At 38.5% G+C, this 12,426-nt stretch overlaps 2 protein-coding genes across 2 annotated transcripts; one reads left to right on the forward strand and one right to left on the reverse strand.

Annotated features, from left to right (window-relative positions):
• Nucleotides 1–321: 321 nt before the first annotated feature.
• On the forward strand, nucleotides 322–5,117 carry slc10a1 (solute carrier family 10 member 1). The gene is made up of 6 exons (XM_056763684.1): nucleotides 322–365; nucleotides 551–962; nucleotides 2,006–2,210; nucleotides 2,303–2,481; nucleotides 2,578–2,777; nucleotides 2,878–5,117. Exons 2-6 carry the CDS (start codon nucleotides 586–588, stop codon nucleotides 3,162–3,164), a joined length of 1,248 nt encoding a protein of 415 aa, XP_056619662.1. The 5' UTR covers nucleotides 322–365; nucleotides 551–585; the 3' UTR covers nucleotides 3,165–5,117.
• Nucleotides 5,118–5,250: 133 nt separating this feature from the next.
• On the reverse strand, nucleotides 5,251–12,343 carry srsf5b (serine and arginine rich splicing factor 5b). Its single transcript, XM_056763688.1, has 8 exons — nucleotides 12,220–12,343; nucleotides 11,835–11,963; nucleotides 10,990–11,060; nucleotides 10,650–10,829; nucleotides 10,044–10,113; nucleotides 8,581–8,654; nucleotides 6,454–6,561; nucleotides 5,251–6,369 (listed from the first exon to the last, which is right to left on the reverse strand). Exons 2-8 carry the CDS (start codon nucleotides 11,958–11,960, stop codon nucleotides 6,111–6,113), a joined length of 888 nt encoding a protein of 295 aa, XP_056619666.1. The 5' UTR covers nucleotides 11,961–11,963; nucleotides 12,220–12,343; the 3' UTR covers nucleotides 5,251–6,110.
• Nucleotides 12,344–12,426: the final 83 nt, after the last annotated feature.

Genomic DNA, 12,426 nt, shown 5'->3' on the forward strand with positions numbered 1-12,426 from the left:
GAAAACAGTCTTAATCAGCCCAGGTAGAAAAATACATTCACAAAGTGGGAACGTTTTACCAGAAACAGTCAAAAACCTCTGGACTAGACACATATTTTTTAATCTCTCATCTACTCTGCGTTGTGTGTAGTGCAATCTACACATCAGCTAAAAGCAGGTATGTGAATCTTTGTATGTAAAGTGATTCCACATGATTAAAGTGAAGGTAGTAAAAAAGCTAGGAGTGGCTTGGACCATAAAGGGTTAAGGGGGAAGAAAAGATAAAAAGTGTCCTGCAAATGCAGTACACATAGAAAACCACTATTTTCTCTCAGTTGGTCTCTTGCCTTTAGAGAACATCCCACACCATTCACTAACAGCTTCAGGTAAGTTTGAGATATACTCTTTTTATGACAATTAAGAAACATATGCTTTTTTATGGTATTTTTAATAACATATTGTAAACAAACATTTATATTTTTGTATGTGTTTATGTTTTATATCATTTATTACTGACTTTAAAGTAATCTCTATGGTAATTTAGAGCTAATTCTCTTTTTCTGTCTTACAGTTTAGGAAAGTTTTGAAATAAATCCTCATTTAAAAATGTTCTCGATCAACACAACCACTGAATACAACTTAACAGTTTTTGACAACACCAGCAGTTCATACAACAATGCATTTGCTGAAAAGATGAATCTGGTCATCAGTTTCAGCTTAATTTTTGTGACTTTCATCGCCATGATGTCTCTTGGTTGCACAATGGAGGTCTCCAAAATCAAGAAACATCTCATCAAACCCAAAGGGGTGGCGATTGCAATCGTGGCTCAGTATGGAATAATGCCCCTAACAGCTTTCTGTTTGGCCAAGCTGTTTCACTTAGGTTCTTTAGAAAGCATTACCGTGTTAATTTGTGGATGCTGCCCAGGGGGAAACATATCAAACTTCTTTGCTCTGGCGCTCAAGGGAGACATAAACCTCAGGTAATTCTTGAAACTAGAAATAGTAAAATAATTAATGCAGAGATAGTGTATATTGTGACATTCTTTGCTGCAAAGATGTGTTATGTGGACTTGCATCTACTTAAAGAATAAAGAGTAATAGGGGACAAGTACAAAACATGAATCAATTCTTACGGATTGAAAATCAATAACATGTTGATCTTAACATGTCATGTCCTGTATGATTTAAGTAACACTGAAATAAATATATTTTATACTTATGAGGAAATCAAATGAGTTTATGGAGCAGGATTCTTGAATTGGTTGTAAAGCCTTGATACATTCAATACGAACAATGGTAAGAATTTATCATTGAATGTGCTGTTTGGTCTTTTTCGATGAGTGCTCCTGAAATTTAAGAATTTGTAAACTGTGAAAAACAAATTTAAAGTGCTGCAATAGGTAATCAAACATAAAATTGCATACAAAACCACCCATCCCCTAGGCAAAACTTTTTTTGCAATTTAAGTAGCAAACATTTAATTGCAAACAAAACCACCTACCCCCTAAGCAAAACCTGCAGGGAGCAAAAGACCAAAAACTTTTTTGAGCAATTTAATGAGCAGTATTTGGTACCTCTTTATTAACTTGTTTTAAATACTCTTTAAAACCTATTAACTACCAAAATTCCGCAACCGGAGACCATCAGACTTAAGCCTAATGGGCATGACCCGGTTGTCTTGAATGAATGGGATCCTACTGACAACTTCATGAAATAAATAATGCACGAAACCAAACCATAATATTAATTAAGGGACTTTTGAAAATGGTATATTCGGCTGTGGAAGTGGACCAAATATTGAAAAGCACAAATACAGAAAGTTTTATGCTCATATTGCACAGGGACACAAACACAAACAAGCAACACCATTATGTGATTACGTGCAAATTATCCTACATGTTAGATTAAGATCACCTCTATCTCAGATGTGTGATTTTGTTTGCGAAACCAAAAGCTGATTCTCTTAAATGCTGACATTTCATACCCTGACATCTAATAAATTGGTATTGTTCCTCTTTCTCAGTATTGTGATGACAACCTGTTCCACCGTTCTGGGCTTGGGTTTGATGCCCCTCATGATCTACATGTACTCACAGGGTTTCTCCAATCTGGAAAGTGCCGTTCCTTACACTAGCATCATTATGTCTCTGGTTTTAATCCTGGTGCCTTGCGGTGTTGGCATATTGATAAACTACTACTTTCCCAAATATTCAAAAATTATAACCAAGGTGGGAAATCAAAGACTTTGAACATAGATAGTGTCACATATAAAGGTGAAACGTTCTGCATATTTAAGCATGGTCCTGTTTTATGTTTCTAGGTTGGGCTTTCTATCCTGCTGATCATATATGTTGTCATTGGTGTTGTGGTTGGTGTAATAGATAAAAACAAAGTTTTTCGGGTGACAGCTCCTCCACTTGTAGCCACAGCTGCACTGATGCCAATGATCGGATTCATCTGTGGGTACATCCTGTCGACTTTGCTCAAGATGAACGCATCGTATGTATTGTTTTCTGCGACGCTGTAAAAAAATAAAATACAAAACATGACATTTTTAGACACAGTGCATTTTTAAAATGTCTGCTTTGCCCCCAGTTGCAGACGGACTATTGCTATGGAGACGGGTTGTCAGAACATCCAGCTGTGTACCACAATCTTAAAGGTGGCATTCCCTGCCGAGGTAATTGGTCAGCTGTACCTCTTTCCCGTCGTGTACATTGTGTTCCAGGTAGTGGAGGCTCTTTTCTTGGTAGTCCTGTTCAGATGCCACCAGATGCTGAGACCATCTGAACAAGGTAAATGGACACCATGAACATTATTGTTTTATCTATGGTGATATGATGAAGGGTTATTTTATATTTTTATATCTCTTACCCGATATCAATAACATTTCAGGTGGCCAGGGAGGCACAGGCTGGTCAGGGAGCCATGGAGACAAAGAAAGGGCTGGAAGGTCAGTTGGGGCCATCTTGGACGAGGCAAGGGACTCAGAGGTGGCCATCCTGGATGAGGAAGGGGAATCAGAGGTGGCCATCTCGGACGAGGCTGGGGACTCAGAGGCGGCCATCCTGGACGAGGCAGGGGACTCAGAGACGGCCATCTTGGATGGGGAAGGGAGCTCAGGAGTGTCCAACCTGGACAAGGCAGGGAGCTCAGGAGAGGCTATCTTGGATGAACAATGACTGCAATGAGTCATTGCAAACAAAGAGTTTAATGCAACAAAACAAAGCAAACATAGGTAACATGACAAAACGAGGACCGACAAATGACAAGTGAAACAAAAGGGCTTATATAGACCGAAATAGTGAGGACAACAAGCAGACAAGAAACACATGGGTAGACAATCACAAAGAACCAATAGAAAGCAGAACTACAAAGGACAGGAAGTAAAATAAAAGTTCACAGAGCAAACACAGACTGGCCCTGCGTTCCATTTCGAAGGGCTCATCCCTATGCCCTGTGAATGGTTTACCCTCCGGAGTGAGAGTTTTGAAGGGTGTAGGGGACCAAACAACTGTTTCTTGAAGTACCCGTCTGTGTCATCCTCCATAAGGAGGTGGCGTCACCACCACCAAATTATTATTAAACGTTATTGTTCAACAGAAGCGAATTCTGATCGATGTTCGCTGTCAGTTTAATTCCACCTGTTTACAGACCTGTTTAGATACCACTAGATATCTACAAAAATCTAAGAAGGTATCAACCATTTCGCAAGACGTATACAATGCTGATCCAGAAGCACTTCTGTTTCAGCGTTTTAGTTCTTTTAAATTTTGCATATGTAATTAGGGCATTTAGATGTTAATGTATATTTTGATTCAATGCTAAATGTTTTGTTGGATGTATTTTGTGTAATGTTTGTGTAGTGTTAAAAACTCAAACAGGACGTTTATCTGGACCAGTGTTGTTCCAAAATATTTACTCCAATAATTTGTGTCATAAAGGAGAGAATCCAATTTCTCGGACAAAAATGCAACACAGTAACCCATGCTTTTACTCCTTTCTAAGAAACAAAAGTGTACACACCTGTGAATAGACCAGCTGAAGAAACCAATGGCCCTCTGACCTCATTCCACATAGTGCTCCATAGCTGGGGCTTGAAGAATGTGGGGCCATAGAATACCCGGGCCAAGAAAAACGACTGTCCACCCACAAAAGCGGTTGAATAGATATGCAAGGGTAGAAAGCACAAGCTCTCTTTGTCTCATCTCGCCCCGATCTAGACAAAACGTGCATTGCATCTACAATTGTCTGTTTATAATGTTGCATGATTAAAATGTTACGGATTCGTTTTTGGTGAAAACATAACTGAAATACACCTGGAATCAAACCGTTTGAATTTATTGCTATAGAAACGGTCATGATTTTGTGTAACCAAATATTAAACTTGTGACAAAAGTCAACCTATTATTGCATCTCTTTCCAGATGTCAACACCCCTGACACTTCAATCAATCAAACATAATTTATTGTATTTTTAGGAGTGGTGTAACCTGGTTTTACTAACGCTCTTCCTCATGATTCTCAAATATGAATACTCAAACATTACAATGAAACTTAATGCCTGCGTGTTTATGCAAAGGTAACATCAGAGAAATCATAAAAAGTTGTTAAATATTAAAATAACCCCTACTCTGTTAAGTTGGTGGAAATCATCAGTTTTGGGAGGCTAACTCGTTTTTTATTTTTTTGAATGATTTTAATGTTATAAGATAGATTCAAATCTAACATGGGAACGGATGAAATTGGTGATTCATGACCCTTTAAATAAATGCCATTCGGATGGAATAAAGTGACACTAGTTAAAGGGATATTTCGAACAAAAGTAATCTTTCTGTCATCATTTACTCACACTCTTGTCATTTCGGCAGAGCACAAAATAAGATATTTTGAAGAATGTCGGTAACCGAACACTGGTGGTACACAAAACCAATGCAAGTGAATGGGTACCGACGTTGTTCAGTTACCAACATTCTACAAATTATCTTTTGTGTTCTGCAGAAGAAATAGTTTTACAGATTTAAAATGACAAGAGGCTGAGCAAATGATGACAGAACCTTTTTTTTAATAACTGTACTAACTTCATAACCAAATTTTTTTTCAGGTAATATTAACATCACTTTACATGCATTTGAACGTGACACAACTGGATGTTGATTCAAAATCCACATGAAATTAAATGAGCAATTTCAAAACGTGATGGGCTTAAAGCACACAGCATATTATAATCTTTTTCACGAAACGTGTGGTGCAGAAAATTTACTCACAATTTAATTCAACATTTAATTGTACATATTCAATGAGAAATCAGAATTTATGAAAAGGGTTGTTTATGATACAAGAGTTTTCACAAATATCAACATGTGTACTCATGCAGCAACAGTTGATATGTGAGATTATATCTTGTGCATTCATGTTAAAAACAATTCTCAGGTAGGATAACAAAAGTGAAAGAAAAACAAACGAATGCTTCTGAACATGCAGTTAGCTAACCTGAAGGGCATAAACTGTAAAATGCCAAAGATGTTAAGTGCCAGTCAATGTACTGGAAATGGCTGTCATCACTGTGTTTGCATGGTAACAGTTGTAAAACATTACAATGTAAACTAAATGTAAATGCATGAATGTGCTCAACCTAGTAGCTCTTATGTCACCTGAAATCGACATTTTTGGCCATGAAGTTTGACGTTAACAATGTTCAGAAACACACTTTTATTTATTCAAAAATCCCCAAATAAACATAACATAAATTTCAGCCAAGCTTAAAACAATCCAAAACCACATTTACCAGCTTACCCATAAATATGTTTATACAATTTAAAGGACCTCACTCAGTAGTGAAAAATAACAAACAACCCATTTCAACCATTTAAACACAAATTTTAGAAAAAAAAAAAAACAAGACAGCTGTACATTTTAGAGTGGCGACAAGCACCATCTGTAAAATGCCTTAAAATTTTCAACAGAGCCTGTATTGTGAACTTCCACCTAATTCTATCATGGAGAGAGGCTGACCCTCAACTTTTATGACTTAAACGGACCATAGATCGGATAATATTGCTGCAATAACTTTCCAATCTCTCGCAGAGCTTAATCTAACACATCTCTACGCTCAAAGCACATAACCACCTAATGACGACTGTCGGTGGAAGGGGAACGGGACGGTGGTGGCCGTGGCACCGGAGTGGGTGGCGATGCAGATTCGGCACGTGATCCACCCTTTACTTCTTTGGGTCGCACAGGAGAAGTGCTGGGGGATCGGGAGCGACTTCTGGAGCGATTACGTGATTTGGGAGTATGTGATCGGGAGCGACTACGGGATCGCGAAGGGGAGCGTCCACGAGAACGAGAGCGGGATGAGCTGTTTGAACGGGAGCGACTCCTGGATCTGCAGGATGAGAAAAGCAGATTCAAGTTAAAAATATGTTTACATTTATGGTTTAAGTGTTGATCACAATAAGAAGTAACTTACTTCTTCTTGGTTGCCTCAACAAGCTTGATTTTCCTGCCGTTGATCTCCTTCCCAGATAACTTCTCCAGTGCATTTTTTAGATCACTATGGGATGCAAACTCGACCACACTAAAGAATAAGATAAATTTATTAAAAAACATTACACGGCCTCAAACCTGATTCAACGCATCAATCAATGAAATTAATTCATGCTTTATGGGTTTTAGTCATTATGTATGACATAACAAATAAAATATTAACTTAAAATTGAAATAATACATTTGTATGTTGCATAATATGTTGAAACTTTTTTTATTCTGTGTTGCTGTTTCTATTTAAAGGTGTCATACTACATGGCTAAAACAAATATTATCGTTTGTGTTAGATGTAATGCAATGTGTATACACAATTTTAAACGCTGTATTTTCCACATACAGTGCATGTTTGTATCTCCTATTTGCTCGCCTCTCTGAAACGCATGGAATTTTTTACAAAGCTCATCGCTCTGAAAAGCGAGGTGTCCAATGATTGGTCAGTTAATCAGTGCGTAGTGATTGGTCGAATACTGCAAGCTTGTGATTGAAATGTAACGCCTCTTACCATATTTGGAACATTACTCGTGTACACATTTGGGCGGTCTTAGTCAAATCATACCAAAACTGATGTAGATATGTGGGTGTGTGGTTACACAAGGCATTTCTGGCAGGTCTGAGTGACCATTTGCTTTTAGATAGAATGCATCATTTGTTCCGACACTTAAATTTTTGCAATTTTGCGTGTCTAATACATGCATGGGCAACTTATAATGCACCGAAGTAACAGAAATACATGTATTTGCACCATATAACCCCTTTAAGCTATTTTAACCACAGGTTCTCAACAGGGATCTGACCTGGTTCTGGGTGTTTTGGCCAATTTAGTTTGATCTCAAACCAAGTTATATAAAACCAAATATAAGTGATAAACCAACATACAATCACCTTTAACACAAAAAGTTAAATGTGCTGTATAAGACTTCGGTTGAATGAACCTGATCAACCCCGTGCCATCTAGATGTCTTCTGAAGTGAAACAATGTGTTTTTGAGAGAAAATGTTAAACTATTTTAAACTTAAGTCGCTACATTGAAACTCATTTGTCGACGTGACTTGTCACATACGTGTTTAGTCATGAAGCTTGTTTTCACAAGTGTATCGTTTCTCTTCACAAGACATTTTTAACCCTATCAAAGTTGTGTACATGATTTGTATAATACATGAATGGATGTGGTTCTTAAAATTTCAACCTCGGCCCCCTTTGATGACATCACAATAAGCTTAAAAGAACCAGGGGCCAGTTGCATAAAATGCCTAGACTAGTCTTTCCAGTTCCTCAATTTTAATTTTTTTCTTCAAGACTGGTCATAACTTCTATGAATCAGTTACATAAAAAGGTAGAATGGTCTAAATTGGTAGAAATTCAAAGTCCAGAATGATGCACACTCTAACTGCTAATATTACCTACGACTCACCAAGAGAAGGCGGAGTTAAGTGATGCTCTACTGCATGAATACAATTAAATAACTGATGCGGCACTAAATTAATAAATATAAGCACAGAGTTAACTTAACATATGAAACAATGAATGAATAAATACTTAAATGGAAATAAGAGCAGAATTTTGTTGTGTGTGACGGTTAATGGCCACAATGTTGTCTAGGCCACAAAGGCCACTTCCGTTTCTTGTAAGTATGTCCCATTGTGTGCATATTGTTTTGCTACACAATAAAATATGTATAATTTTCCCTAACAAAAACAGTACATACTTTTAATGCATAGTATAAGCAGGCGAATTGGGATGCAACAACATACTTGTCTTAACTTACAACATACTAACAACATACTAAGTCTTAACTTAGTGGCTTAGTTTATGCAACTGGCCCAAGGATATTGTTTGATGTAACTGTTATTGTGTTTGACTGAAGAAAGAAAGTAATTTACACCTAGGATGGCATTAGAGTAAATAAAATATGGGATCATTTTTATTTTGGAGTGAAATATTACTTCAAACCGTAGCAAATGAGTGTAACCGAGCTAACATGTACAACTGACTTGAGAATATTAAAAATAAAGGCTTAAAATTGCAAAATGTCAGATATCCACTGGCTTACCCCTCATTGAGCTTTGGGCGATGGGCATCTGCAAAAGTAACTTCTCCAGCCTGTCTCATGAAATCCTTCAAATCCTACACACAGCACAGCAGAACTTTGATTTAACTCAGTAACTTTGATCATTGATTTTACACGTGCTACAAAAATCAAGTCTTAAATTGACTGTAAAAGTTGGGGTCCGAGAACCTCTCAGCTCACGTTGCAAGCCCGGTCCTTGTTTATATCAGATCATTAAACGTTACATTGTAGGTTAACCTTACAACTTGGCCACATGGATACATTTCTAACCGATAAGATATCGACATTTGGTAACAGAAAAATCTGGAGGCCGAAAGAGCTTTGAAAAGTGTTTGCCTTACTTTAAGATGTTTTAAAACAGTGAAAAAAAGATTCTATATAACTTGATTCTGAAAACACGCTAAACAATGACTCCCTGTGTGTCATCGGCCAAGTGTGCTAATGTGGTAGCAAATCGGAGTGGGGAGCAGGGCACCTTGTGAAGCTTTGACATTCTTGGATCCCCTTAGAGCACAAATCTAGCAGACAAAATATTTGGAACAGCTTGTAAAGAGCCCACTTCCAGTAAATTATTTAAATGTGTTCACATGAGAGAGATGCATTCTTACCACAGTGACAACAAGTGAATACAGAATATGTGTGGCGGAGCTTCTCTCCATACTCTATTCGTGCCCCCCCTCAAGGGCACTGAGAGTGAACAGGGAGGAAGAGATTAGACTAATACCTGGGAACGTACCCATCGGTCTGAGGCCATAACCTGGAGATTTTATCCTCGGCCACGTGTGTGGAACCACCAGAGAGCAGGGTGGGCGAGTATACCGATCGAAGCCTCTCAAATTATCGAACCCCTCGATTGATCGAGATTCGCTCTCTTTCACTCTCTCTCTCTTTCTGTCTCTGTCCCTCTCTCAGTTTCGTTCTCTCTCATTCACTCTCTGCCTCTCTCTCTTTTGGCTCGGCACCGTCACAAATCGGGCTTTGTAGCGGCAGCCGTCGCTCCTAGAGCGAGAGGAGAGCTTTCATGCGATCAGCGGAGGTCAACTAGGCGTGGGACACAGGGGGAGTGGATTAACCAGAGAGAGGGACCCTGTAGGGCTTAACTCCACCATTAGCGAGCTCTTCCATACGACACAACAGTCAGGCTGGCAAATAGAGGGGTGAACAATTGGTTAAAACAGAGGCAAAGTGACTCAACCGTAGTCTTTCCTCCTCTCTAGTTCATTTGCAATAAAATATATTTTACCTTAAACTTGCAAATAATTTCAGAATGATGCTTGGTGTGATTTTGTCATTGATTTACATTTAAAGCTAGTTTTGGCATATTAACAAATTTACATAATCTAGTCATCAATGAAGAAATCCTCTTGTTTTTGGCATTCGCCATGCTTGGGAATATAGCTTACTGTCTCACCAAATATGAAAAGAAATTGTGAAACATCACTCACCTGCCAGCTGACTCGAGAGGACAAATTCTCCACGATGAGACGGTTCTCAGTGCGCATTGGGGGAGGATTCCTGATGGGTGACAGAATTAAGAGGAAACTCGTTTTTTTTACGTTTTTGGTAAGGCTGATATATTTATATTTTCATATATATAAAAAGATAAAAGCACAAACTGAATATATCTCGACTGTTTTTTGTCTTACCGCCTCCTTTATACGGTAAATTCAAATGTTCAAGTGATTTTCACAGTTTTAAATTGTTACTAAGTAACTTTATATAGAATTAGTAACAACTACATGGTTTTGGTGAAATTTTCTCAATACAATGTATATTTACAAAACTCAAATTCTCCAAGCTTGTATTCTTGGTAACAACCTGCGTGGCTAGAAATGAGCTTTATAAATTAATAAACTAAACAATATTTCAAGCAGCTCACAACAAATACAACTTTTTATTCAATTTTTGATTTGACACTCTAGCTGTAGTAAAGTTTAGTCCTATTTACACCAACCCGGTTGGTTTGTTATTCACTCAGAGCACCTGTAACTCAACGCTTGCATGCAATTTCAAAGTGTAGAAAAGTGTACTGAACGAAGATCGAGACATACCTTCGGCTGTCCTGAGAGCCACGACTGTAACGGCCAGGGAAACGTCCTCCTCCTCCTCCGCCTCCTCCTCCTCCTCCACCACCACCGCCGCCGCCGCCTCCGCCACCACCACTACTACTACTACTACCACCACGACCCCGCCCCCCACGTAGACGGACACGGGCATGTTCAATGGTCACCCTGCAAACAAAACAACAGACTCCTGATACATGTGTTTGATGAACAACCACTAGTTACACGTATTGGTCAAGTTATACTGCAATAGTATTTGGAATCCCATTCAGCGCATCCAACATATTTATATACTTCGATAACAAGAATATACAACGATTAAACGTACCTCTCATTGCAGAGCTCTTTTCCATCAAGATCATAGACGGCATCTTCTGCATCTCTAGGATCGTCGAATTCCTTTAAAAAGGCATTATTATAATGTGGTTGTGTTTTACATTCAGATTAAAAACCTATCTAAATAATATTATTCTTTTTAGGGTGGGACCGTGAAAAGACCATGAACTCGGGTCGCCCCGAGCACAACAGAGGCCTTATGTCGGAGCACTAACCACAAGGCTATCAGCCTCGACCTAGATATGATTTTTGTATAGACATGTGTAATAGAGAATGTGATGCTGACGTCACACCCTATGTTATGCCGCCATCTTGAGAGGATAATACTCCACTACTATTAGTGTTTTGAAATATACAGTTACTTGTATTATTATATGTATGGAATAATTGAAAGAACCATGGGCTTTTCCAGAACGACTCTTTGTAATGCGATTGCAGTTAAGCAAGACCGACCTACCATTGTTAAATTTCCTAATCAAACAAGAAAAACAAAACACTGCATTGAACGCACTAGCATCCATCCTCCCAAGATGGCGCAACATTCAACGTGGCGTGACGTCGATTAAAAGGCTCAATAGGTACACAGATTTTCGCACAATCTGTGCTTACAATTAGAGGTTTATGCGCCGCTACGCAACCGATCATCGATAGACATCAACTACCGCGATAACAGGCCTTTCGACTCGCTCTCGCAGTTGTTTGATGGCATAGGTGGATCGGTTTGCGCAGGGGCTTCATGAAGTCGAACAAAGCTTAGTTTTTGAGGGTAGGCATACACACAGACAATTGTTACAAATGATCATCAAATTATTTCAAGAATAATACGTTTAAACTTACCACAAAGCCAAAGCCTCGTTTCAGGTCAATGTCTCTTATTTTCCCGTAACCCTTGAAGAAACGCTCGACGTCCTTCTCTCGAGCGGAGGGATTTAACCGACCGATGAAAATACGACAACCGCTCATCGTCTTGAAAAACAAGCATTAAACTATCAGGATTTAAAATAACCGACAAATCCGCAACCGTCAACGCATTTCTGCATCAGTAGGCAACAGAGGCCTTCACGAAACACAAACCACATCAAGGGCAGAGCGATTTACATTGACAATGGCTACGCGAAACGTACGATCGATTTCACAAGATATTATAAAACACATTTCTGGTTAATAAACGAGCCGTTTCACACTTATACATAAATACGTAGATAGATAGATGCATACAAACCTCTGTGTAATGTTTCTCTGTTGAAGATTTCACGTCTGTTCAAACAAGAGCCTCGCTCAAAATGGAGTCATTCAGAATAAGAGCGGAGCTTGAACGCTGATCTGAGATCGGCTCTCGGCTTTTGATAGGCACATAATTAAAGTTTTTTTTAAAAAATTATAATACGATTAAGTAGTTTATATAATTTATGCAATTAAATTAGACAAG

The sequence above is a fragment of the Triplophysa dalaica genome, chromosome 13 (assembly GCF_015846415.1).
Source record: "Triplophysa dalaica isolate WHDGS20190420 chromosome 13, ASM1584641v1, whole genome shotgun sequence".
Lineage (NCBI taxonomy): Eukaryota > Metazoa > Chordata > Actinopteri > Cypriniformes > Nemacheilidae > Triplophysa > Triplophysa dalaica.